The sequence below is a fragment of the Stegostoma tigrinum genome, chromosome 5, assembly GCF_030684315.1.
Source record: "Stegostoma tigrinum isolate sSteTig4 chromosome 5, sSteTig4.hap1, whole genome shotgun sequence".
NCBI classification, from domain to species: Eukaryota; Metazoa; Chordata; class Chondrichthyes; order Orectolobiformes; family Stegostomatidae; genus Stegostoma; species Stegostoma tigrinum.
The window spans coordinates 12,505,162-12,533,055 of NC_081358.1; the positions used below are offsets into that span (position 1 = coordinate 12,505,162).

General features: G+C 41.4%; 1 protein-coding gene across 1 annotated transcript in view; it reads right to left on the reverse strand.

Moving 5' to 3' along the window:
- Nucleotides 1–4,721: 4,721 nt before the first annotated feature.
- mal2 (mal, T cell differentiation protein 2) overlaps nucleotides 4,722–27,894 on the reverse strand; it is a 28,258-nt gene continuing 5,085 nt past the window's right edge. Inside the window, exons 3-4 of the mRNA XM_048529325.2 lie at nucleotides 12,093–12,254; nucleotides 4,722–7,767 (exon numbers count right to left, since the gene is read on the reverse strand). Coding sequence (XP_048385282.1) covers nucleotides 7,696–7,767; nucleotides 12,093–12,254 — 234 coding nt within the window. The 3' untranslated portion in view covers nucleotides 4,722–7,695. The remainder of the gene's footprint in view (nucleotides 7,768–12,092; nucleotides 12,255–27,894) is intronic.

Genomic DNA, 27,894 nt, shown 5'->3' on the forward strand with positions numbered 1-27,894 from the left:
TATAAACGGACATAGCAATGGGCACTATTAAACAGCTAAGGCCAGGTTAGAACTGGGCAGCACATAGACCCCCTGAATTATCTGCACTGCCAACAACGTGTGGTTTTCTGGTATTTTTCTGGAGAGATTGTGCTGTCTGCAGTCATACAAGTGATGAATTTGACATGTGACATCAATATTGTCCCAGAAATATTCAAACATTATAGCCCTAGCCAGGGTCATTGAGCATATTGCTCATGCATGCCCAACTACTAGGTCATCAGTTCCCTCTGTTGGTTGATGCAGGAAATATACTGTTGAAGTGCTGAGCATCTGTGCTTGCAACAGTTCATTTCTGGATATTGACAGTCATCAATATCAGGGTGTTAGTGCTAGGAGGTTCAATCCTTCACACTCAATGCTAGCATCAGTTAATTGCTACCTGCCACATCAAGCTCCATGTAACCACAGGCTGAAAAATAAATCCCCTTTCTCTAACCTAACAATGTCTCTCAGTTCAGGCTCTGACCACCTCTGTCACATACTATTTAAACTGTCGTAGGCCCAGTCAATGAAAGTGTCAGTCAGTGTTGAATTAAGATCATTTGTTGCTGTAAATTCATGTCTGCGGGCACTGAACCAAGTCCAGGCAATATCGTTTCAAGCTGTCCACACAAGGGAAGGATTCAAGATGACTTTCATTCAATTAATCTGCACAGGATAATTAATTCAAGCCCATTGAAAGGCCAGTATCTTCCATTCTGTGCCACACAGTTAGGTCAAAATGGAATTTTATTTAAAATCAAATGGTAAGTGGCAGGAACCCTGATTATGATTACATATTAACTGCATACAAGGAAAATCTCTGGTTATCCTTGAACAAAACACAAAATAATGCAATGCCAATACTGAAAATCTGAAGCAAGGGGACAAATTAATGTTAGAAACAGTCTGCACAGTAGTTAACATATAAACGATGTCAAACAGAAAGTGGGCCACTTATCCAACAAGATTGATCCATATAGGTACATCGCCTTGCAAATTCTAGTACACAAACTCCCCAGTTCAGCTGTAAGCCCAGTAATTTTCTGAGAAAGGTGAAACAGATCTAAACCTAGATCAATTTAGGAAAAGAATCATGCTGACAGCTTTTGACAATCAAAACGACTTCTGGAGATAACCACTGCACTCGTGCTTTGTATACGTAGGCCCCCACATCAGCCAGGTACCATTTCAATGTCTTATAGATGGCATAGCAGAGGGGAGCAGCCAGTAACAAATCAATCAATATTTCACCAAATTGATCCTGGAACACAAAAATAATTGAGGAAACCCCAGTCATAGAATCCCTACAGTTCGGGAGCAGGCTATTCAACCCATTGAGTGTACACCTACCCTCTAAATCCCACTGAGACCCACCCCCCTACCCTACCCTGTAACCCTGCATCTCCCATGGCTAACCCACCTAGCCTAAACAAGGGGCAATTTAGCATGGCCAATCCACATAACCCTACACACTTTTGGACTGTGGGAGAAAACCAGAGCACCCATGGGAAACCCACACGGACATGGGGAGAATATGCAAACTCCATGCAGACATACAGTCGCCAGAGGCTGGAAACAAACCCAGGGTCCCTGGTGCTGTGAGACAGCAGTGCTAACCAATGAGCCACCATGTCACTAATGGCATCAATTGGCAATATATAATGTGATAACTTGCACATACAGGTGGTGGGAGAATCACTCTGCAGTACCCTTCAAGGGCTAGCATTAGGATGAGGGCACTTTTGATATATATTATGCCCCTAATTTAGTTGCAGAGGATGAACTGCAAAGCTAGAAGAGGAGATTCAGAAATGTGATAACTGCTGCAGCCATAGATACATGAAAACAAATAGCCTCCTGGTAGGTGAAATAAAATACAGAGAAGTGTGAAATGTTGCATTTTGGTCAGAAGGTTTAGAACTATAGTCTGTAGGGGTTGCAGAAACAAAAAGACTTGGAGGTGTAGAGAGATAATGGGAACGGCAGATGCTGGAGAATCCGAGATAACAAAGTGTGGAGCTGGATGAACACAGCAGGCCAAGCAGCATCTCAGGAGCACAAAAGCTGACATTTTGGACCTAGACCCTTCAGCCTGAAACATCAAGGTCCAAAATGTCAGCTTTTGTGCTCCTAAGATGCTGCTTGGCCTGCTGTGTTCATGCAGCTCCACACTTTGTTACCTCTAGGCTTGGAGGTGTAGTTGCATAAATCTTTGACAGTGGTAAGACAATTTGATTCTAACAGGAGATTTTAATGCCAGTGATGGAGTTTTCACACTCTGGTGCCATTTTGAGTTACAGAGCATATTAAGACACAACTAAAATATAACTAAAAGCAGAGTTCTTTCTCCCTTGTTGTGCTCCGCTTGACATTTTGCAAGTGTGGGGAGTGGGGGTGGTGCTGTCTCCCTAACAGGCTCCACACCCACCAATGCCCCATATCACAGTCTATGCCAAAGGTCCCCCTTCAGGGCCAACACCGCCACTGCTGTCAGGAGTGCCACACCAGGCCTACCACTTTGCCGCTGAGGCAGCTGTTGCTCCCCTCAATCCACCAGGAGTACCAATTCAGACGAGACCAACGCTGATCACGTAGGCCACCATGCCACAAAAATTGGAAAATGTAACTAGTGTAATGATAAATTAGCACAGATATGGTGTGCCAAATCGCCTCATTCTGTACCATAAACATCTGACATTTTCATGATCTGGAATGTGATGATTGGCAGGTTAGTGGAGTTGATTCAATGTGGAAATTGGAGAAGTGCTTCAAAAATGTGTAGTGCCATGGGAGAAGGGTCGTTATGTATGACTAATCGGACAGCTCTTTCAAACAGCTTGTACAATGATGATGGGTCAAATGGCCTCGTTCTGTACTGCCATTCTATTGCTCCTTAAAGCGGTTGTGTCATGGAGTCACTTCTCAACAATGGCTAAAATCGCACATTTCTGAAGCGCTTTGTTTCTGAAACATCTTTTCGTTTGAAAAAGTATTTACTTTTGGACGTCACTGCAGATGGAAAAAAGGTCAAAGTCAGTCTGCTCTGCTACCTTTTCTAAAGGCACTTTGGGGAAAACCTCTAGGTCGTTCCTAGTTCTGCAGCCTCTCAGGGGCTTACCAAGGAAATTACAGTATTTCTACTTCACAGATGGGATCTTATTGATGTCTGACAAGTCAATTCATCCATGAAATGTCTCCTGTGGCATCATTATACTTGCACCTGCTCAGCACAAAATAAAACAGCATCAGTGCAACAAGAAGTTAAAAATCACAGCCCCATCCTATAAACATATTATCAGACAACTCAAGACAAAAAATTAATGAGTAGTACTTAACTTGGAGTTAGAAGACTATGATTCTAAATGCCTTTCCAGAGACTGAAATCACAAAAATCTACATAAACCCAAGTGCTATATTGAGAGCCACAGCATTGGATTACTGCCTTTTGAACCGGTTACTAAGGCAAACCCCGACTTTTCTCCCAGCTGGGCCAGTTTTCTCCAGATTATTCTCAGTGTGCTGGTCATCCTGAATCAACATCACTAGATGGAGACTTGGCCAGTACATTGCTGTTTCTAGGACCATGGATTACATAAACTGATTGTGTTTCCACTAGCAACAGTAACACACAAAAAAAAAATTCATTGTGAAAAAGGCATTACCCGTGAGATTTGTCATTTATACCTAGTTGCTGCGGGGCTGGGGTGGGAATTAGTGATTACTCATATACAGCCTTAATCATTTATTCACACATCAAATACACCTTGACTTCAATAATTACTACCGATAGTGTGGATCACAGCAGTTTAATGGCTTCTTCGGCCATACCATTCATATCATAGATTCCTTACAGTGCAGAGACAGGCCATTTGGCCCAACAAGCTTTGTGGAGCACCTATGTACGATTCATGCCCTCTCTCTATTTATTTCAGAGCCCCCTTCCCCTCCCCCATTTCTGAATAAGGTTCCAGATCCGAAACGCCAGCTTTCCTGCACCTCTGACACTGCCTGATCTGCTGTGTTCATCCAGCTCCACACCTTGTTATCCTAAATGTTATTAGCCGGGAGAGTTGGCAGGTGGCCAGAATGGAACTCTTAGCAATGTCTTCACCATACCTCCTGATGTGGATAACTTTGTAGGAGATATGCTTCAAAGTCCTGCTGAAAAATCAAGGATTTTATGGGCTTTGTTATACACAGGTTTCTGTGCCAAGAGTATGCCTTATTTGGAATTATTCATGCATATGACCAACGTTTTGTCCCCATTTGGTAGCTACAGATTTCCCGCAATCTTAGCAGACCTGAGTGAGTCTGTGTAATTCCACTCACCATACAGCCCATTGTAAAACCTCTCAGCAACTCCTGTTTCATCAGCCAGATCCAACACACTCCATAACCATATGGGTGTTCAGGGCAGCAGACATATGGAAACAACTCCACTGACAAGTTCTTTAAAGGCGCACCATCGCGAACATGAAATATTTCTGTACCTTTGCTGCCAGGTCAAAATCCTCAAACACTGACAGCAGAACAAAGGGTGTACACAATCCATCTGCATTCCAGCCGTTCAAGAAGTCAGTCTTCCATCAGCAACAAACTTCCTAGAGATGCAAGACATGCTGACCTGTAACAATGCCAACCCCTCCAGATCAAATCACAAAAATATGCAGGTACAGTAAAATGATTTCAGTACAGAATTACTGTTTCAAACGACCTTTAATAAAGAATTTAAAATGCCACAAATTTAATGTAAATCTGTACAATAAAGCCATCTTCAGGTAGGTAATTGAGCAGCAATGAGTAGCTGCATCATAACAGTAATTTGAGTGATGGAAGTTAAAATGTTCATTCATAAAATAGATGTTACAAAATCAGAATGAAACTTCTCAAACTTAAAAGAAAAATCCTCGCGTCACTTGTGGCAGGTTTTAACTTTCAATAGTCACATTGCTATGAAGGAATCAGTCACTTGAAGTAATTGCTATTATGACTCAGGATCAGTTTCTGGAGATTACATGTTAGTAAATAATAGATTGATTTAAAGGGCTCCTCTCCCATTCACTGAAATTTAATGGATAGTGGGAACTACAGCATTTTTCAAATGATTTTCCTGAAATTGGTGGGCAGTGTTTGGAAGTATTGAGCATGCTACTCAGTTAGGAGTTTCTGAATAATCTCACGTACAAAAGTAATTCACCAACAGTTAGAATATAGGCTAAAATGTGGCACACAGCAGATTATTTTTGATAGTTAATTCACTGCTTAAGAAAGTGAACACCTAAGAAGGTTTTGTGGATTACTAACTTCAGGTTTTCAACAACTAAGGTAAGGAAGCCAGTTGAAATAAAACACTATGTAAACAATTTAAAACTGATTCACCATATTGAGTGTGGGGTTTTTGGCTGGGGTTGGGTGGAAACAGGAAGAAACTTCCATTCATCTCCAATTTAAAAAAATTTGAGAGGGTTTCACAAAATTAACTGACCAAGCTGAATTACTTGGTAACTGATTAATGTTTGCTTTTAGATGACTGAAATGTGTTCTATGGATGACCTCCATGACCATAACACTAACAAATACACAGACTGTTCTAAGAACAGCCAGTTGCTATCTGAAATTCTTGATTTTCCTTCAGATTTTTAACTTGGAAAATCAGCAAGTGCTTGATTTTAATTTGTAAAACTGCTGCTACTCAGTGGTGTATTTCACTTGTGCCAATCAAGTACAAGGCAATGACCATCAACAAGAAAGTATTTAACCATTGCCACTTGAGAATCAAACAGCATTGCTATCACAATCTCCAATCAATATCCCTGGGGTTACAATTCACCAACAACTGAACTGGAACAGGCATAAATATTGTGGCTATAGGAGTAAGTCAGAGGCTGGAATTTCCATAGCAACATGGTCACCAAACTCTCTGAAGTCTGCCCACCATCTATGAAGGTAAAGTCAGGAGTGTGATGGAATTAGTGCCACTTCATCAACACTCAAGTAGCTTAACAACAAAGCAGTCTGTTTGAATGGCACCGAACTAACACCTTACAATTCTTTTTTCCCTTCACCATAAACACAAAGGCTACAAGAGCACCTACAAGACGCCTGCAGCTTTCGCCACAGTTCCTACATCAGCATCCCTTAAATCTACTCGCTGTACTGTCTACAAGGTCAGGGCCACAGATACATGAGAAGGCCACCACTGCAACTTCCTCTCTAGGCCTCACTATCCTAACTTGGAAATATACTGTCTTTACTTCACTGCTGAGTCAAAATCCTCCAACTGTCTAACATGGTGGGTCTACCTTCGCCACATCAACTGAAGTAGTTCAAGGCAGCAGTTGACCATCACCTTTTCGAGCGCAATAAATATGAACCTCGTCAACATCCACGTTCATGAGTAAGTGGGCGGGGGGGGGGGGGGGGGGGAAGAGTGGGGAAGAAAGGCAAACTCTATTCTTTGCAATTGTCATTGTAAAATATTGGATTCTGGCAGATCCAATAGAAAATTTAGATACGGGTCATGAAAATCATGGCCTGAAATCTTGGCTCACATTGTATGCAAGAATGACTTCTCACTGGCTAATGATTTGGAAAGTAAGTTTCTAAGATGTGACTACAACACTAAACTTTTGTAAAAATTTTAATGAAACTGTACAATATGGAGATGTAACTGGGCTTCAGATTGGTACGACAGGTTGGCACAACTGCGAGGGCCGAAGGGCCTGTACTGTGCTGTAATGTTCTAACTGCTTTCTAAAAATAAACTTTGGCAAGTCACAACCTGTAACATATCCCAGACCTCTGCATTTTTCAACAAGATGTTTAAGTGCTTCATGTGTATGGAGTAGCTCATTATTATTGGGAAAAACCTTTTCAGAAAGCTTTATTCACAAGCTTATTAACAGCATCAATTTCACCAGATGTTGAGTCTCAGATCAGACTTGGCAAAACCATTTCAGACTCAATGTGTCCAAGACACAAAAGCTTATTAGTGAAAAATAGGTACTTAAAAAGGGTTCCTGAAAATTTAAGCATGAGAAAGTATAATTGGAATATTGTTGCTTTTGCAACACTTTCTGCACTCAAGATTCAACACACTTGCATACTAACTGTACATCCTGTACACAATATTTATGAAAATTCCAATGGCTAATTATGCAATCTTTGCAAATTTAATAAAAGTTTACTTTTAAGTGATCACAGTCTTAGTTACACAATGAAAATAATTAGCATTTGTAGAAGAAATAAGGAGTGCTCACAACCAAATAACAGATAAAGTCTGCTTTTTTCCCCGCTAATCTCTTTGGAGCCTTTCATTTCCTAAAGTGGACTTTTACAGTAAATGAACTCCTGCTCTTACTAGTATTGGAATAGTGTGTTTATGAAACTATAAATATTTAGATAACAGCACCCAACGTTCAGATAAAGTGGAAACTATTTTATTCTATTTCACAAACTTCTGAACTTAACACTGAAAATGATCATAAAAAAGCTATTAATATATAAACAAAATCCATTGCTGCTGCAAAAATACTTCAGTATTAAACAGAATTGGTCTACAAAAGGACCACCCCTCTCTTGGGAAGCAACTTCAGGTGTCTTCAAGGATGTTGTGCCAATGGTAATGAATCCAGCCATCCACACCCTCCCAAACAGTTCGCATCTTGTGACTTACAGCTTCCATCTCCTCAAAGCAAGACCCAAACTGCAGGCATAACACAGAGTAGCAACAAAAGAGAATATCTGAAACAAAAGGAGAAATATTGCCTATTAAAAACAATGCAGCTTTTAATTTAACATGTAGCTATGTTGCATTTCTCTGTATAATTGTCTAGTTGATTTCTAAAATGGAAGTAGTAAACAACATCATGGATTTTTTTGGCCCAACTAGACTGTGTTTGTGTGAGCAGTACCCCGAATCTCATACATCCTTCCAACCCTTTGTTTTGTTTTCCTGTCAGCCATCTAAATGATCATTTGTAAATGCAAATATTCTCTCTTCCACAAATTAGCATCCCACAACAACAAACCACTAAAATGGATATATTGTATGTTCTGGAGCCATCACTAGAAATTGGTTATGAAGTCTGATTTTCTTTCAATTACTCATCCATAGACCAACATTTATTGATCCTTCGCCCATCCTTAATTTCTGAAAGGACAGTCAACAGTCATTGTTGTGGATCGGGAGCCAACCATAGGTCAGGCCAGGCTGGGATGGCAGATTGATTAACAAATGTCCTTTTAAAGGGAAGGCAGATTTTTCAACAATGGCTACATGGTCACAATTAGGCTAGCTTTTTATTCCACATTTGTTTTACTGAATTCAGATTGCTCCATCTGCCATGGTGAGATTCAGATTCATGTCCTCAGAACATTAGGCTTGGATTGCTTTTTCAGTGGCCACTGCCTCCCTGGTTCCTACTGCTTCTGAACAAAAAAAAATCAACACCTAGTCTCTTTGTTCCAATATAAACCGAATATTTGAGCTACTTTAATATTTTAATATTTGTCTTTCCCAAATGGGCAGCGGTTTAAAAATCTTTATTGTTTCTTAAATTCAAGTCTGTTTCCTCATTGAATCAAGCACAAAACTACAGTGTACTGTGGTTTTTAAAAATTTACATCATATCTTGACCTATATTCTACAGTTGTAGCTTTCAAGTCCAGTATTCAATTAATTTTTATGACTACATATGTTTCAGATCATGCTTTCAATTCCTTGCAAGTGTGCATCCCAAATTTGTGCTCTTCAGGTTACTTAGTTACCCAATATACTACTTCAGATTTACTGCTTCTGATTCAATTTAACAATTTTCCCATTCCATCACATCTGTATCCCCCACAACTTCCTTTAGTTCTTTTAACTACTTGGATACATTTTAACTACTTCTGCACATTTGGGTTAACCTTCTCTAATCTATATCTAAATCATTAATGAATACAAATCACTCATTTCTGCTGATTGTTCGGTTTAATAACTGTATATCACATTAGACCTTTTCCACCTACAGTGATCCAACTTGTGAAGGAATAATAAAACAAATTCTCTGCAGAGAAAACATTCAATGTTAGAACAAATGGACAGATGGAAAGATTTCAAACTGCATCCATCATGGACCAAGAGCAACCTTGTTTCTCAAGGAAATTCTCTTTTCAGCATAATGGGTAAGTAACTACAGAATTACATTAATTCACAGTCCAGACTCAAACTAGTGCAAGCTGAGGATCATCAGGAATACACCACTTAAAAGAACTGCTCTGAATTAAAAGTAGGAACTTATAATTATTTACTCAATTAAAAAGTTTGAGAGCCCCTAAGATGAAGACTGTTCCTAAGAGCTAAATCTCCAAAGATTTTCTCAAGTTTTACTTTTACGTACCAGTTTCTGTTCAAATTGCAGCTACAGTTGCACAATCTTAAATATGAAACAAGCACATTGGACCTGATGGGATCTTGGTGGAAATATTAACTAATGTAAACCTTTTTGAGGAAAGTGGGCGTTATGTCTCGGGACCTTTCTTCAGAAAAAAAGATGCTCTTCACCTGGTCCCAACTAGAGTTCAAAGTAATGAACAATAGCTGGAACTTGCCACAAAGTGTCCTCAAGTGCCGCTGGTGTTGGATTCCCTTAACCTTTGTTTCCATCCATGCAACAGAACTGCCTTCACTACACCAAGAATCACTGGTTCTACTCTCCTCTGCCAAAACCGGCATCTCAAAAAGGTAAATGCCAGCTTCTGCTCGACACTTCCACGGTCTTAATAAAATCCTTCTGCCCAGCATTCTCCACCCACAATTTCTATAGGTTGGGTGAGTACCTCACGAACATTATCTTAATGACCAATTTGATCAGTTAGCTTCCAATTGTTTAGCCCTCATGTGCCAAACTAAATTTCCTCAAAATATACACCAAATTTAACCACTGTAACAAGCTCGCAGTGAACTTAAATTTTTCTCTAGATTTTTCCAAACTCCCCTTGTTCAAGTTCAGTCATTAAACCAATCACTGCTTCCTCAAAACTTTCTACTTCACTCTTGGATTTCCTTTCCCAGCCCCCGTTCAGTTAGAATCATAGACCTGTACGGCATGGAAACAGGCATGTCGGTCCACCTCGTCCATGCCGACCAGATATCCTATATTAATCTAGTACCATTTGCCAGCATTTGGCCCATATCCCTCTTAAAGCCTTCCTATTCATATACCCCTCCAGATGCCTTTTAAATATTGCAATTGTACCAGCCTCCACTATTTCCTCTGACAGCTTATTCCATATGTGTACCATTCTCTGCATTAAAAAATTGCTCCTTAGATCCTTTCAAATCTTTCCCGTCTCACCTTAAACCTATATCCTCTAGTATTGGACTCCCCCACGCTGGCTATTTACCCTATCCATGTCCCTCATCATTTTATAACTCACTACAAAGGACCTCTCAGACTCCAGTATTCCAGGGAAAATAGCCCCAGCCTATTCAGCCATTCCCTATAGCTCAAACCCTCCAAGCCTAGCAATATTCTTGTAAATGTTTTCTGAAATATCAAGTATCACAACATCTTTCCTATAGCAGGGTGACCAGAATTGCAGACAATATTCGAAAAAGTGTCCTAACCAAATGTCCTGTACAGCCACAGCATGACCTCTCAATATCTGTACTCAATGTACAGAGCAATTAAGGCAAGCATACCAAATGCCTTTTCACCATCCTATCTACCTGCGACTCTACTTTCAATGAACTGTGAATCTGCACTCCTAGGTTTCTTTGTTCAGAAACACTCCCCAGGACCTTACCAATAAGTGTATAAATCCTGCCCTGATTTACCTTTCCAAAATGCAGCAGCTCACATTTATCTAAATTAAGTTCCACCCGTCAATCCTTAGCCCACTGGCCCATCTGATTAAGGTCTTGTTATACTTTGAGGTAACCTACTTCATTGTCCACTACACCTCCAATTTTGGAGGTCATCTGCAAACTTACTAACCATATGTCCTACCTTCACATCCAAATCATTTTAAATAAATGACAAAAAGCAGCAGACCTGGCACCGATCCTTGTGGCACACCGCTGGCCACAGGCCTCCAGTCTGAAAAGCAACCCTTCTCCACCACCACGCTCTGTCCTCAACCTTCGGACAGTTGTGTATCCAAATGGCTAGTTCTCCCTGTATTCCATGTGATCTAACCTCACTAACCGGTCCACTATGACGAGCCTTGTCATACATCATACTGCAGTCCATATAGATCACACCACTGCTCTGCACTCATCAATCCTCTTTGTTACTTCAAAATACTTGATCAAGTTAGTGAGACACGATTTTCAATGCAGAAAACCATGTCCACTATCCCAAACTAGACCTTGCCTTTCCAAATACATATAAATCCTGTCCCACAGGATTCCCTCCAACAACTTGCCCACGACTGACGCCAGGCTTGTGGGTCTATAATTCCCTGGCTTTCCCTTACCACCTTAAATAATGGCACAAGATTAACCAACCTCCAGTCTTCCAGAACCTCATCTGTGGCTATCAATGATACAAATATCGCAGCTTCATTGGATTTCAATGATATCATTGGTATCCACTAGCCTTTTGGATGCAGAACTGTCTGAAGGTTGAGGACAGAGGGTGGTGGTGAAGGGTTGCTTTTCAGACTGGAGGCCTGTGGCCAGCAGTGTGCCACAAGGATCGGTGCCAGGTCTGCTGCTTTTTGTCATTTTATATAAAATGATTTGGATGTGAAGGTAGGACATATGGTTAGTAAGTTTGCAGATGACCTCCAAAATTGGAGGTGTAGTGGACAACGAAGCAGGTTACCTCAGAGTATAACAAGACCTTAATCAGATGGGCCAGTGGGCTAAGGATTGACAGATAGAACTCAATTTAGATAAATGTGAGGTGCTGCATTTTGGAAAGGTAAATCAGGGCAGGAATTATATATTTCTTGGTAAGGTCCTGGGGAGTGTTTTTGAACAGCTGCTCCCAACGAGAGGGAATGTCTCCTTCCCTTCAAGTCAGCGTCACCGTCACCATCACCATGACCCTTTCTTGCACTGGGTCAAAGAAACTTACCGTAGCAGCAACATTTATACGGTACTGCTGAGAACCTAGAATGGTCACAACAGATGAGGTTGCATTGTTCAAGTGACGTTCTGCAGCTGCAGCCGTTGTTGCAGCTTCCAGGACTGACGCTCCAAAGTAGAATACGAAGGCAACAAAATGATAGACAAAATCCTGCAATTAAAACAGTGACCATTACAAACAGCGCTCTGGTGCAAGAGAAAAAGATACAAAAGCATTAATTACTTGGAAATCTTGCTGCGATATAACACAATTATATAAACATGTTCATGTTTACCAATCTCATCCAAACTGTGGTTGATTAAAAGCCATTTTAACCCCCATCCTGTCAATTCAATAACATTTCCTCAGCCCTTCGAAAGCTTTTTAAACCCTGCCTACCCCTAAGCCCAGTCAGTCAAAGTCTGAAGCATTAAAATAGTTTATGTCAAGAAAACATTTGTGAAACTCTGCCCTTGAAGTTCTAGCTGTTAGTGTTGTTGAATGAATTTAATTAGAGGTGGAAGACAGGTAGGCAATATTTGAACTGTGACACGTTACGTGCAGGAGCAGGCTGAAAAACACTAACATTCAATATCTCTAGGATTAGCCCAAGGCTCAATTTGCACACTTTGGGGGGGGGTAAATGAGTATAGACAAATCAAGGGAAAATGTTCAAAGTAGTCTTTACAATAGCAAATCATTTTGCTCAAAGGCAAATGTGGAAATCAAAACTCCCAACAACATTAGATATGTGAAACCTTAAAAGGTCATAGCCATGTACACCTTCCAAAGATCAGCTGGCAGACTAATCTGATGTAAATATTAATAAAGTGTTTGATTAAAAGATTTTATCTTGACAAACCTGCTCAGTTGTACTCAAAATATTACTTCACATTAAACTCAAACAATTAGTCAGAAACAATCCGTTTCAGAAAGAAACTTGATTCTATCTTTTTTTAAGAAAAACAATTGTCACTCAGATAAGTGCGCGCATTCATTGTGTGAGCAAGCCATCATGTGCCTGCAGTTACCACTTGACTAACGTCTCTTGTTCTTGAAATTAGAGAAAGTACTTTGGACTTTGTGCTTTCAAAATTCCTATTCAACAGACATGATAAAGGCATTCCATGCCCAGGGGTTTTGATCCATCAAAAACCAAACATTCCTGTGCAACAAACATAGGGCGACAGAACAAGATAAATTAGTTACATACAATCTAAAATAACAAACGGAGGAAGCATAGACCATTCAGCCTTCAAGCACCCTTGGTCATCTATCTCAACACCATACTCCCACAATGTTCCCAGACACCTTATGTCATTAATAGCTGGAAATCTATCAGTCAGTTTTGGTCTTGCATTTACATGACAACTAGAGCTAGATTCACCAGTGTGAACTAAGTTCCTCTTCATCTCAGTCCTAAATGGGCATACCTTTTATTCTAAAGCTATCACTTGATTCTAGACACCACAACTAGGTGAAACCAACATTCTTTCCTGCTTTAACACTGTCTATTCCTATAGAATTTAAAATTTTGAGGCAACTTTCATTAAACTAAGCTTCGGGGACACTGGCCCAGTCTTCTCACTCACTCCTCACAGAATGGACTCAATTCCACAAATCAACCTGGTGAACCTTGGCTGCACTTCCTCTAATGTATTTGCATCTTTCCTTAGGCAAGGGGCACGAACCAGCAGCTGACTCTCACCAGAGATAATGGGAACTGCAGATGCTGGAGAATTCCAAGATAATAAAATGTGAGGCTGGATGAACACAGCAGGCCAAGCAGCATCTCAGGAGCACAAAAGCTGACGTTTCGGGCCTAGACCCTTCAGAGAGGGGGACGAGGAGAGGGAACTGGAATAAATAGGGAGAGAGGGGGAGGCGGACCAAAGATGGAGAGTAAAGAAGATAGGTGGAGAGAGTATAGGTGGGGAGGTAGGGAGGGGATAGGTCAGTCCAGGGAAGACGGACAGGTCAAGGAGGTGGGATGAGGTTAGTAGGTAGATGGGGGTGCGGCTTGGGGTGGGAGGAAGGGATGGGTGAGAGGAAGAACCGGTTAGGGAGGCAGAGACAGGTTGGACTGGTTTTGGGATGCAGTGGGTGGGGGGGAAGAGCTGGGCTGGTTGTGTGGTGCAGTGGGGGGAGGGGACGAACTGGGCTGGTTTAGGGATGCAGTAGGGGAAGGGGAGATTTTGAAACTGGTGAAGTCCACAGTGATACCATTAGGCTGCAGGGTTCCCAGGCGGAATATGAGTTGCTGTTCCTGCAACCTTCGGGTGGCATCATTGTGGCAGTGCAGGAGGCCCATGATGGACATGTCATCTAGAGAATGGGAGGGGGAGTGGAAATGGTTTGTGACTGGGAGGTGCAGTTGTTTGTTGCGAACTGAGCGGAGGGGTTCTGCAAAGCGGTCTCCAAGCCTCCGCTTGGTTTCCCCAATGTAGAGGGAGCCGCACCGGGTACAGTGGATGCAGTATACCACATTGGCAGATGTGCAGGTGAACCTGTGCTTAATGTGGAATGTCATCTTGGGGCCTGGGATAGGGGTGAGGGAGGAGGTGTGGGGGCAAGTGTAGCATTTCCTGCGGTTGCAGGGGAAGGTGCCGGGTGTGGTGGGGTTGGAGAGCAGTGTGGAGCGAACAAGGGAGTCACGGAGAGAGTGATCTCTCCGGAAAGCAGACAGGGGTGGGGATGGAAAAATGTCTTGGGTGGTGGGGTCGGATTATAAATGGCGCAAGTGTCGGAGGATGATGCGTTGTATCCGGAGGTTGGTAGGGTGGTGTGTTAGAATGAGGGGGATCCTCTTAGGGCGGTTGTGGCGGGGGCGGGGTGTGAGGGATGTGTTGCGGGAAATGCGGGAGACGCGGTCAAGGGCGTTCTCGATCACTGTGGGGGGAAAGTTGCGGTCCTTGAAGAACTTGGACATCTGGGATGTGCGGGAGTGGAATGTCTTATCTCACCAGTTTTCCGTGGAATTCAAGCAGGAGTGTGTTGCTACTCTACTGAAATCCTCTTGCAATAAAGGTTAACACATACTAATTGCATTCTGAATAGCTTGCTACACGTGCATGCTAGCTTTCAGTGAACCAAGACATCTAAATTCCTTTGCACATCAACACTTGTTAACCTCACCCCTTAAGAAATAGTCTGCACCTCCAATTCCCCAAAGCAAATAACCTCATACGTATCTGCATTGTACTTACTTTGCCATGCTCTTACTCACTTCAGCGTGCAATTTTTTTTCAAATTCCTTCATCAATCATGGGTTGGGCCAGCATTTATTACCTAGCTGTGACTGCTCTCAAGAATGTGGTGTGCTGTCGTCTCGAGCTGCTAAAGTCCACCATACTGACTTCAGCAGTTCAGGAAAATAGCTCATCACACCCCAAATTGGCATTAAAGAAGGAATTGCTGGACTTTGACCCAGTGACGTCAATAATGGTGAATTCAGCAATGGTAATGTGACTGAATGTCAACGGTGAAGTTTTGATTCTCATGAAAGGTTCATTGCCTGGCATTTCTGCAGCACAAATGATACTCATCACTTGTCAGCATTTGCCTGGGCACCATCTAAACCATACTGATTCAGTATGAGGGGTGAGAAATAGCGCTGAACATTATGCAGTGAGCATTCCAACTTTTTACTTCATGACAGAGTGCAGAGATATCCTACTGCAGAGAGAACTGACCACCAACCTAATAATTATTTTCCCTTGTGCGGGGGGTCCAATTCCAACTAGGAGAGAACATTTGCCCAAATTCCACGTGAATACATGAGAGAGACAGGCAATGAGACAAAAGAGTGAGAGCTGTTCAGGTTCTATGGAAGTTGTAGGGTCCCCAAGTGGAAAATGAGAAGCTGTTTTTCCAGTTTGTACAGAGCCTCACTGGAGCACTGCAGCAAGCCCAAGACAAATGTTGACCAGGGAACATGATGGCATGTTGATACGGCAGCAAACTGGAAACGTGAAATTTCTGTTTGGGAAGAACGTAGGTATTCAACAAAGCAGTTGCCCAGTCAGCATTTCATCTTCGTGTACAAGAGACCACATTGTGAGCAGCGAGTATAATAGACTAGGTTGCATCAAGTGCTGGTAAATTGCTGCTTCACCTGGGACAGTTGGTGTGTGTGTGTGGGGAGGTGCAAGCAAGCAGAAGTGGGTGGAAGACACTGCACCTTCTGTAATAGCATGCGAAGGTGCCCTGGGGATATGGAGAGCTGTACAGAGGAGGAGTGGACCAGAGTGATCCCTGAAAAATGCTGACAAGGAAGTTAAGGGTGTTTGGTAGTGGTGAAAATGGTGGCTTACGATGCTTTGCACATGGCTGCTTGTGGAATAGAAAGTGAGCCTCAACTGTTGTGGGATGGGAGAGATATGAAGAGGGCAGAAGTGTGGAAAATTGTCAAACCCAGGTTCCATCTCCACCTATCTGCTCACTTCTCCCCCATCCACCATGCCTTCAGCTTATATACCATCTTTCCCTAGCTTCTATCAGTTCCAAAGTAGGGGGTCAGTGGACTCAATGTTAACTCTGCTTTCTCTCCACAGATGCTGCCTGACCTGCAGAGTCTCACCAGCATTTTGTTTCTGTTTCCTAATTCGAACATCTACAGTTCTTTGTTTAATTTTACTTTTCAGGAAATGTACAACTTGCTAAGTTTAGTCCACAGCAGTAATTCTTTGCACATTGAATGCCAAAATAACACAAGACAACTAATGGAAAAAGATCAAGGTGAATTGATTATAGAAGCTGCAAAACCATGTTTGGATTATGTACAGTTTCAAGCTTCACTTTACACGACGAATCTTAAACTAATAAAGAGATTATGATCACAAATTTCTACCTGAACAGAGAAAATAGTAAGACCAAGATCACCTAAAGTTGAGGTCATTATCAGAACAGTTAGCCCTTGAAAGAGATTTAAGGAATAAGGTTTAAAAGAAACTTAAGGTAGGCAAGCATACGGTAGGTAGAAACAAAATATTTGCAAGTTTAATTGTCTTAGAGTGGCCAATTCTGATTTTACCATGAGACAATTAGATGACATTAAGTATCTCCTTTTCACAAAGACTCAAATACAATAAGACTTTGTTTTTGAGAGATTAACAGCAATTTAGAGATTAAAGAACACAATGGAAAAATAATTAATGTCGCTCAGTATCAACCACAAGTAAATGCAGCTGATACTTATCAATAAGTAAAAGCAAAATACTGAGGATGTGGGAAATCTGAAATTAAAAATAGTGGAGAAACTCAGCAGGCCTGACAGCATCTGTGGAGAGAGAAATGATAGAGCAGTCACACTGGACTCTTCGGACAATACAAGATAACAATACATCAGCATGTAGGAGAATACTGGGTTACAATTTTGATTGTTTTGTCTAATCATAAAACCACAAATTGTAAAACTACAAATCAATTCTTGGACGCCATAGCCATAGTGTGCATTTGACCTGAGAGGAAACTCAATCTGCAGGATCCCCTTATCCTACAAGTTATTCTGTATTTGGGGCGGCACGGTGGCTCAGTGGCTGGCACTGCAGCCTCACAGCGCCAGGGGCCCAGGTTCGAATCCAGCCTCGGGTAACTATCTGTGCAGAGTTTGCACATTCTCCCCGTGTCTGCGTGGGTTTCCTCCAGGTGCTCCGGTTTCCTCCCACAGTCCAAAGATGTGCAGGATAGGTGGATCAGCCATGCTAAATTGCCCATGGTGTTCAGGGGTGTGGGGGTCTGGGTGGGATGCTCCAAGGGGCGGCGTGGATTTGTTGGGCTGAAGGGCCTGCTTCAACCCTGTAGGTAATCTAATCTAATCCAATATGCGGTCATTGGTGCATCGCTACTCAAGGAATCGTACCAACATGAATCAGCTGTACAGCTCGGAAACAGACCCTTTGGTCCAACTCGTCCATGTCCATGGCAACCAGATATCCTAAATCAATCTAGTCCCATTTGCCAGCATTTGGCCGTTATCACTAAATCCTTCCTATTCACAGACCCATCCAGATGCCATTTAAAATGCTGCAATTATATCAGCCTCCACCACCTCCTCTAACAGCTCATTCCACATGTGTGCCACCCTCTGCATGAGAAAACAGCCTCTCAGGTCTTTTTTAAATCTTTCCCATCCTCAGCTTAAACCTAGGCCCTCAATTTTTGGACTCTGCTACCCTTTGAGAAAACCTTAGCTACTCACCCTATGCATGCCCCTTGTGATTTTGTAAACCTCTATAAAAGGTCACTGTTTACGTGAGGGAAGAAAATTACAGAAAGCATTGATCGGTGGAGCCAGATAGCCGAGTAGGAAATGGCGATTTGGCAAGGTGAAAATCATTTTAGCCCCATTGGGACTTATTTCTGGAATATAAAGAGGAAAAGAGGGAGGGCATAATAATCGAAGCTGAAGAAACAGCAGCTGGGGTTCGACTCCCCAAGCCCTCCTACGCCGATTGTTGGGGGCAATTTTGAGGATGAAACATTCCAAATAGATAGAATACGGTATGCTATTTTCTGACATCTGTGCTCTTGTTGAGTTTGTGTGGACAATCAGACGGTGGCTCAGAGATTAGCACTGCTGCCTCACAGTACCAGGGGCTGGGTTCAATTCCAGCCTGGGGCGGCTGTCTGTGTGGAGTTTGCACATTCTCCCTGTGCCTGTGCGGGTTTCCTCCGGGTGCTCCAGTTTCCTCCCACTGTCCAAAGATGCGTAGGTTAGGTGGACTGGCCAAGCTAAATTGCCTGTAGTGTTCAGGGATGTGTAGGTTAGGTGGATTATTGGGGAACGGGTCTGGGTGGGATGCTCCGAGGGTCGGTGTGGAATTGTTGGGTTGAAGGGCCTGTTTCCACACCGGGGGCATTCTACGATAGGAAAATTGCTACTGAACAGGACCATGAGGAGGCATGAATAAGAATAGAGTAAAATGAAAAAAGACTAATCTACAAAGTTTGCTGCTCTTTGTCTTTGATTTAGATTGGGAGAAATAATGAAACCTTCAATGATATAGTAAAAGAATTCAGGGTACCTCAGCTAGTGTGCAGTGATTGGGATGAGGACAGGAGATCCTTTCAACTAAAGTAACACTGCCCTCCCTTATTACAATCCTTCTCAACAAACAACATTCTATTTATCTGTCATGTATTCAAATACTCATATTCATGTACCAGAAACCGATCCCTTTCCTGTGATTTTCCATTTCATTGGTATACTTGTTTTCTACCCTTGGTGCCAATGTTGGCAAATTCACATTTTCCCACATGATACTTAACTTTTTTCTCTACTCGCAACCTATTTAAACCCTTATTATGTAGGCTCCTCGCATCCTCTGCGCAACTTGCTCTGTATCTGTCACATTAGCATTGCTACAGCAGATTATGGCTGCCAAACCTCTCTCGAACATTCTCTAATCAGCATGGTGGCCAAACAAGCATTCCAGCAAGCGGTCAGGACTGGCCACCTGCCAATCACAACCCACACTCAAGTACCACTCCATTTTCAACATCACTAGGACCAATTATTTACCGCGTACACTCAGATACTCAATCTTCTCTAATGCTCGGACAGACTGATGGCCCATGTTCAGGTACCATTAAATGCCCTCTTCCTGATGAGCCTTAGCATTTGCATAATTTTTTTTTCTATCCCTCTTTCTAGTTTCACCTGCTTATGCCTCCATCTCCTGGAATATGTCCAGCCAGAATGGTGATCTTGCCAAACATTCATTCCCATTGTAGATATCCAGGTCAGGTGGTAACTGAACTGAGGTTGTGATTGGCTGTGGGCCAGTTGCAGTGCAAAAACAGAAGTCAGGTGGTACCTAAGCAGAGGCTGTGATAGTTATATACATGAGGCCTCAACACTGATCCCTTTGGCACCACATTAATGGCAATTTTCCAGTCCAAAGATGACCCAGTTATGCCCATCTCTGCTTCCTCCTAGCTAACCAAATCCTCCTCTATCCATGCTAGACCATCTGTAGAAACCTCTGCGGTGGCACTTCATACCCTTTGGAAATCCAAATACATCATGTATGTAAACTCCCCTTTATCTACTCTGCTTCCTATTTTCTCAGAAAATTAATAAATCAAACATGATTTTCATTTCAAAAGGCCACGCTGATTTTAATTACATGAAGATTTTCTCGAAGCCATGACATAACTTCCTTAACAACAGATACACTAAATTTCCCAATGATAGGCATTAGTTTACATGGCCTGCATTTTGTCTCCTTCTTAAAGGGAAGGGTTATATTTGCTATTTTCCAACTTGATAGGACCTTTCCAGATCTAGGGAATTTTGGAAAATTACAACTAATGCACTGACTAACTCAACAATCATTTCTTTTAAGACCCTAGTCTAAAATGAGATCAGGAGACATGTCAGGCTCTCATTCCAGTAATTTTCACAGTACTCCTTCCCTGATGAATGCTATTACCTTAACTTACTTCCTTCTTTCACCTCTTGATTTTCCAGCAATTTTAGGAGGTCAGTTTTATAATCTAAATGTTCCACCATTTCCTTACATCAAGATTATTTCCCCAGACTCACCTTCTACAGAAAAACCAAAAGAACTGCAGATGCTGTAAATCAGGAACAAAAACAAAGTTGCTGGAAAAGCTCAGAACCTGAACCCAAAACATTAACTCTGTTTTCTCCTTCACAGATGCTGCCAGACCTGCTGAGCTTTTCCAGCAACTTTGTTTCTGTCACTTTCTAGAGAATCCACATTCGCTTTGGTTACTTTTGCTTTGCAAATTAGAATCTTATGCCTCAACAGAAAACCACTCCAAAAGAACGCTGCATGTAAACAGAACTGGGAACAAACAACCAAGCCTGTACAGATCTCTTCTACCCAAGAAGTGGGGTCCAGCAGTTGAGGAATCTAAAGCTGCACCTCCTATACGTCTCTCCAGCCGTGCATTCTCCTGCTCCATCTTACTTTTAGACCCAATGACGTACAGCACAGGGAGATCCAGAGGCTACCACCTTCAAGGTCCAGCCTTACAGTTCTTTTCCAAATCCATAAAATCTGGCTGCACAACCTCACCCTTGTTGTCACTGTGATCCATATCAGTAACAATCAGTGGCTGATCATCCTCCCACAAACTGCTCTGTGGTCAGTGAAATCCTTGTCCCTAAAACAAGGGAAGACACTGGATTTTGCAACTGCAGAGACACTTCTCAAGTCAGAACAGCAGAACATCCAAAATTGTCACTTATCTCCCAATGAAATATTAGGAAAGAATGCAAAATTCTCTAGACACGGAAAAGTGGACTTAAAACAGAGTTTTATTTCTGATCCAGCATCTGCACCATTTTTACGTCTGCCTATATCAACAGACTTCAGACAAAATGGGATTGGGGCTGTCTAGGATACCATCACCAAAAAAGGATCATATATGAATAATCACCACGTGTAAGAAGGATATTCAGCTCCACCAAATCATACAACAGTGACTAAACTACTGCTTCAGGCAGAGCATGAGCATGACTTAAGTAATAATGAACATATGATTGCAAAATGTAGGCAATGGAGTAACCTTAATGTGTCTTTTTAAAATTGAGCTTTCAGAAGCAAGAAAATTTCAATTTACACAAGTAGTTTCATGACACAACATGCAGCACACCCAAAAAATTTAAATACAAACAAACCATGAGTAACCATTCTTTTCACCTAGCGACTTGCATTTTAAAAGGCTAACAGGAAGCAGGATACACCAATATTAAAAAGTGGAAAAATGCAGTGATCATGAGCAAGAGTTGAGAGAGCCGGGGGTGGGGGGGGGGGAAAGAGAGAGGGCAGCGGGGGGGGGGAGAGAGAGGGCAGCGGCGGGGGGGGGGGGGAGAGAAAGAGAGAGAGAGAGAGAGAGAGAGAGAGAGGGCAGCGGGGGGGGGGGGGGAGAGGGCGGGGGGAGGGAGAGAGTGAGAGAGCGCGCGTGGTGGGTGAGGGGGGGAGAGACAGACAGTCTGGGGGTGGGGGCAGGGACGAGAATGGACAAAGGTCAAGAAAAAAAATACACAAACAGGAAACTGCTATACTTTCATAGAATCCCTACAGTGTGGAGGCAGGCAATTCAGCCTATCAAGTCCATATTGACCCTCTGAACAGCATTTCAACCAGACCCACTCCCTAACTTATCTCAGTAACCCTGAATTTTGCATGGCCAATCTACCGACCTGCACATCTTTGGACTGTGGGAAGAAACCCACGCAGACATGGGGAGAATGTTCAAACTTCACAGAGATAGTCACCTGAGTTTGGAATGGAACCCTGGTCCCTGGTACTGAGGCAGCAGTGCTAACCACCAAGCCATTGTGGCACCCTATTCTGTACCAGTAGTTTCTTAAAAAGGCAATTCAAAAAAAATCATAACAGTCTCTCTTGCAGTGGTATTCCACAGTATAAATTTCAGAAGTTTAGCAGAAAATAAATCTGCTGCAGCTTCTTGCTCTGTTTTACATTTCCTTACCTTAGCTCACTTCCCTTCAAAGTCTTTTCCTGCTTGACAATATCACACATTTTCCTTTCTCCACACCAAAACAGAATCATAAATTTGTCACAGCGTAGAAGGCTATTTCGCCCGTCATGGCCAAACATTAATGAACACTGATATTCTGAAAATAATGTACTTTAACTACTACCTTCAAATTGTGACTGGTCTGTCTTGTAAAACTACTCTGCTAATACTTCGCATCATTCATTGTGTCACCTAGGTACTGTTGTAGACACACTTGAAATGTGTTAAGAAGGTAGATGAGGCACCAACTTTTACTTTAAAAAAGGTACATTTAAAAGGTGCTGTGTTCCAAATGAAATTCCACTGGTCAACCTACTTGACGTTAAGCAAGCACAATTTATTCAAACACTGTTGTTAAAGAGGGGGGAACCTGGAATAACTTGACTCTATTGGAAAATTTAACTGACCAAAAGGTTATTTTGCTACTAAAGTGCATCTGTTCCAATATAGTCACATCCCATAAACACACCTTTATAAAAATTAAAATTCAGAAAATAGATTGAATCACATAGAACTCCTGTAGCAGGCAGAGAACCCTCAGCTTTTGGCTGTAAACTAGAGGTGTAAAGAACAGCTTTCATTTCAAGACCCTAACAGTAGCTGATGAAAGCCGAACAAAATCCTGGTTCTGCGGGCAGGAACTTGTCCACACCCAACCAGCCTGCTGCTACTGTTCCAACTTTTAAATACAAAAAAAACACACCCAGGGCTTCACAAGTTGTTTATCTTCCTGTGGACAGCTCGTCACATGTCCCCCAATCTCTCTAAAAGACACCAGAACAAAACACACCTCAAAATCACATTATCGTCACAGGTGTCCAATATTAGTAGCTGCACAAACATTGCAAGTGTAATACTGTCTTCAGCCAGTGCTTATGTTTGTAGGTTCCTGCAGGGGTTACTGAATAGCAACATGCAGGGAAAAAAAAGACGAAGAATTGGGCTTGAGTTCTTTCTAAACCCAGGTTTGCTGACATGATTATGTTCAAATTGACGAAGATTTGACCACCAAATTAGCACAAACCAGGAATCAAAGTGGCAATTAGTTTAGCTACTTATGGTGATTGTAGCTTCTACTTTTTGAAGTTACTGTCCGGCTCCTTAGCCATCTACATATCAGATCCACAAGTTACGAGCTCAGCAACCAACTCATCCATCACTTGTTATGCCAAACTGAATACATGTTCCAATAATGCTGAACAAAACTGTTGCATAATGGGACCATAAATGTGGTAAATATGGACAAATACAATTTGGTTAACTGTGTGCCTTCTAAAAACAGACGTGCCATCATGCTGATCTTATTTTCATTTGAGATTTTATAATTGAACAACAAACAAGAGCCAGCACCCATGGCACATTTCAAACAAAACAGAGGACTTTTAACATAGGAAAGACATACCTTACCAAAACTACTGAATCCACGTACAATAAAGGAAATGACTGATTTTATCCAGCAGTGAAGAGTGACATTTAATCAAGCTTCCATTGCCAAAAAAAAAAGATAGTTACAAGGGCATGGGATAGGTTTCACACTTCAGCACAACCCTTAAAACCTATTACAGGTATACCTCATCATATTTGGACCATCTGATACAAACTGTATTGCTGACATACAAATATATATTACTGATACCAACATTGAGAGGTGGGGGCTTAATCCTGAATGGTACCAAATCATTTTAGATCACAACAGTACACATCAGTATTGCATGTCTTGCTGGATGGATCTCCTTCAATATTTGATTGGAGATCCCTGTTAAGTGTCATTGTCATTAGGACAGAGCTTTTATATTGAAAATAAATTTATAATGCACATGTTTTATCCATACACAAGGGATCATGAACTCAATTATTCCAGCTGAAGAAGCCCAAAGACTGCACTTTAATAAATCAGCTGATTTTGGATATCCATTACTATTTAACACAGGACCGTTTCTTTTCAATCATCAAACATTCACAATTAAACAAAGGGTAATTTTAGGGATTAACAAAAAGAATAACCAGCATTCCTATGCTGAGTATTAGTTCTAGACTCAAAGAAAAAGATAAGGGTCAGAATTAACCATTTAGGACTGAAATGATAAAAGACTTTTCACTCAATGTTGTGAATCTTTGGCTTTTGTTCCCCCAGGGATAGGAGGAAGATCACTGAGCATATTCAAGAATGAGATGGATAGAATTTTGGACACTGAGAAACAAAGAACATAGGAAAAGCAGAATTGATATAACATTAGTTGCAATCTTGTTCAAGGTGGCAGCAGGCTTGGAAGGGGAGGGGAAGAGAGAGACCAAATCTCTCAAAATATCTCATTTAGAAATATCTCATTTTTCCCTGAATAAAGGTGGAGTCAATGAATCAGAGGCCTACAGTAGAGAAAAAAAAGGCCCTTTGGCCCACTGAGTTTGTGCTGATCAAAAACAATCACTTAACTAATTATATTTTCCAGCAGTTGGTCTACACCCTGCGTAAAAGTAAAATTAAGACAAAGAACTGAGTCAGAGAGGCAGGACTTGCACTGACTTGAAGTTGGTACTAAATTAGCTCATTTTAACCAGAGCTACAAGTGAGTTACTACATGAAGTCTGTTTGCTGCCATCTAGAGAAGAGGAAAACAACGGTCTTGATCAACACCTACTGAATTCTATTACAACGTGAACGTGGAATCATCAGTGATTGAAAAGATTGACTTCTTTCTGTGAAGCGGTCTTCTTTCCTCCTCAGTGTAGAATAGCTTAACAACGGTCACCAAGGATAAACCCTTTTTGAGAGACAGGAAGTTCCCTCTGCACTTGCACTGCTTCACAGGGGATCTGGGAGCAAATTAAGCCGCATGGTTTAATAGATTGTGAAACTTTGGCCATAAATTTTAAGTTTGTAAGTTTAGTTGTAATACGGAAATTTCTATTCTAATCTTTCCACGTGAATGGGTGTGGAAATTCAGGTTACATAGGTGTGGCACTTTGGATCTGCCATACACACAAGCCTTATGAGTAAATTTGATGCCTTTATATGTACTGCTATTGAAATGCTTTTGGCTCTGCTTTGTCCAGTCACAGTTTATTAATTGCTCTTAATTTCATACTTCTATATGGATTGATTTCCAAGTATTAACAATATCAATAGTTCAAACTTTAATTTTTTAAAAATTCACCTGGTACCTTCTCAGGTTCAGCTTGTGTCTTCTTACCCAGTCAAGACTACTATCACATCACCTTGGTATTTGCTTAACTAAATTCCTGGCCCAGTCTTTCACTATTCCTTTATTTTCTAATAGGATCGAAGCCCTCTTGAACATACTAGATTCTCAATGACCTTAGTATCATTAAATAGTCAAGACAGATATTGCTACTTCTTTACAAGAAATCACAAATACCCCACTACCTTCTTGAGGTCCTTCCACAGTATACTTGCTTGGGGCTCATCTGCTGAATGTGTTTTCATTTCATTTTCACCCACTTACCAATGGATTCTGCTTTAAAAACAACTATCCACTGTCCTTCACACTTCTCCTTCCAGCAGGTTTGTTCACATGCTAACAAGGGTTTGGTCGATGACTATGTAGATACCTGCATTATGAAAATTTGGGAAATGAAATATCACCTTGCTCCTAGTAGATTTTTAAAAAAATCTCGACCTATTCTGTCATTCAATAAGATTGTGGCTGATTGTGACTAAATCCTACACATCTGGTTTTGCCTAACATTCCTTCATATGTTTGGTAACCAGGAATTTCAGTCCCAGATTTAAAACTAATAGTTAACAAAATGTAATTAGCAGAAGATAACTCCTAACTTCTACCATCCTAATTGCAGAAGCATTCTCCAGCTTCATTCCTTAAAGACTAAACTCAATTTTGTACTGTTTCCCCTGGGGTTTGTTTCTACTGTTTGGGAATTCTGCTTCTATTTACCATATCTATGTTTCCTAATATACTAGGGATCTTCCATCTCATCACCCCTTAACCTTCTAGACCCCAGAGAATGCAATCCTAGTTTGTGTAATCTCTACTGATAATGCAACATTTGGGATCCATGTATCATTCTAGTAAATGCGTACTTGCAATTTCTTCAAAAGGGAAATATCTCCTTCAAATGTAGAGACAAGAACTGGCTGCAATAGTCTAAGTATGCTCTAATCAGAACTTTGTACGACTATAACAGGAATTTTACTGTCCTGTGTCCATGTCTTTCAGATATGAAAACCAGCTTCAATTTGCTTTTCTTAAAAAAAAAATGACTTTCTACAAAGCAACAGGAATAACCCATTCAGCCCCTTGAGTCGGTTCCATGACTCAATGAGATCACAGTTGATTTAAGGCTTGATTTAAGGCCCAACTCTGCAGAAAAGCTTTCCGATTATCTCCCCTGAACATTCTCATCCCAACTCGTAGACTACGTCCATAACTTTATAAATGCGTTAGCTGTGTGTATAGTTCAAAGCCTATTTTTTAAAAGGTATATAGAAAGTTCTGATGTCCCAAACTCTGAAAATAGACAATTTAACAATTGCCTCTTGAAAACAATTTGCCTCAGCTTTGCCCGTTGATACCATCTATTAATCCTCCCCCCTCCTCTGTTAGTTTCTAACACTAACTCTAACCCTAACCCTAACCCAACCCCTAACCCTATCCCTAACGCTAACCCTGACTAACCTGAACACCAAACCTAACCCTAACCCTAACCAGGACTCTATCCATAACGTTAAGCCTAACCTGAACTCCATCACAAACCCTTACCCTAATTCCTACCAGGGCATCTTCCATGTGGTACATCATACTCACATCATAGCTAGTCTGCAACTACTCTGATACCTATAATCCAATTAGATTGAACTTTTTTTTCCTACTGCCCTCTACATTACATTCAAGTAGAGATATCTTTAGCATCTCAGCTGCTACCAATTACAATTTTCAGTACCTCTACTTTGAAACTTCATGAGTAACACTTAGAGACATTCCCTTGTTCACCACTTCAGTTATTCCACATTTGAATCTCCCAGTTAGGTTCGTAGCCTTGACTCAACAATGAGCTGGCTTTAGAATCAAATTAAATGTGTGAATGGGGTGCCTTTTTCCACCCTACTATTCTCAAACTTGAGGCCTGAGGATTGAAATTGTTTTAGAAACCAAAGGCTGATTTTAAAAAGGTAAATGAAAAAACACTACATTAAAAGAAAGAGAATAGCTAAAGTACTTGTCAGTAGCTTAGAAAGAGAAAACATCGTGAATAAGGAAATGGCAGAACTATTGAGAAAGCACTTTCTTTCTCTCTCCACAGTACAGACAGAAGC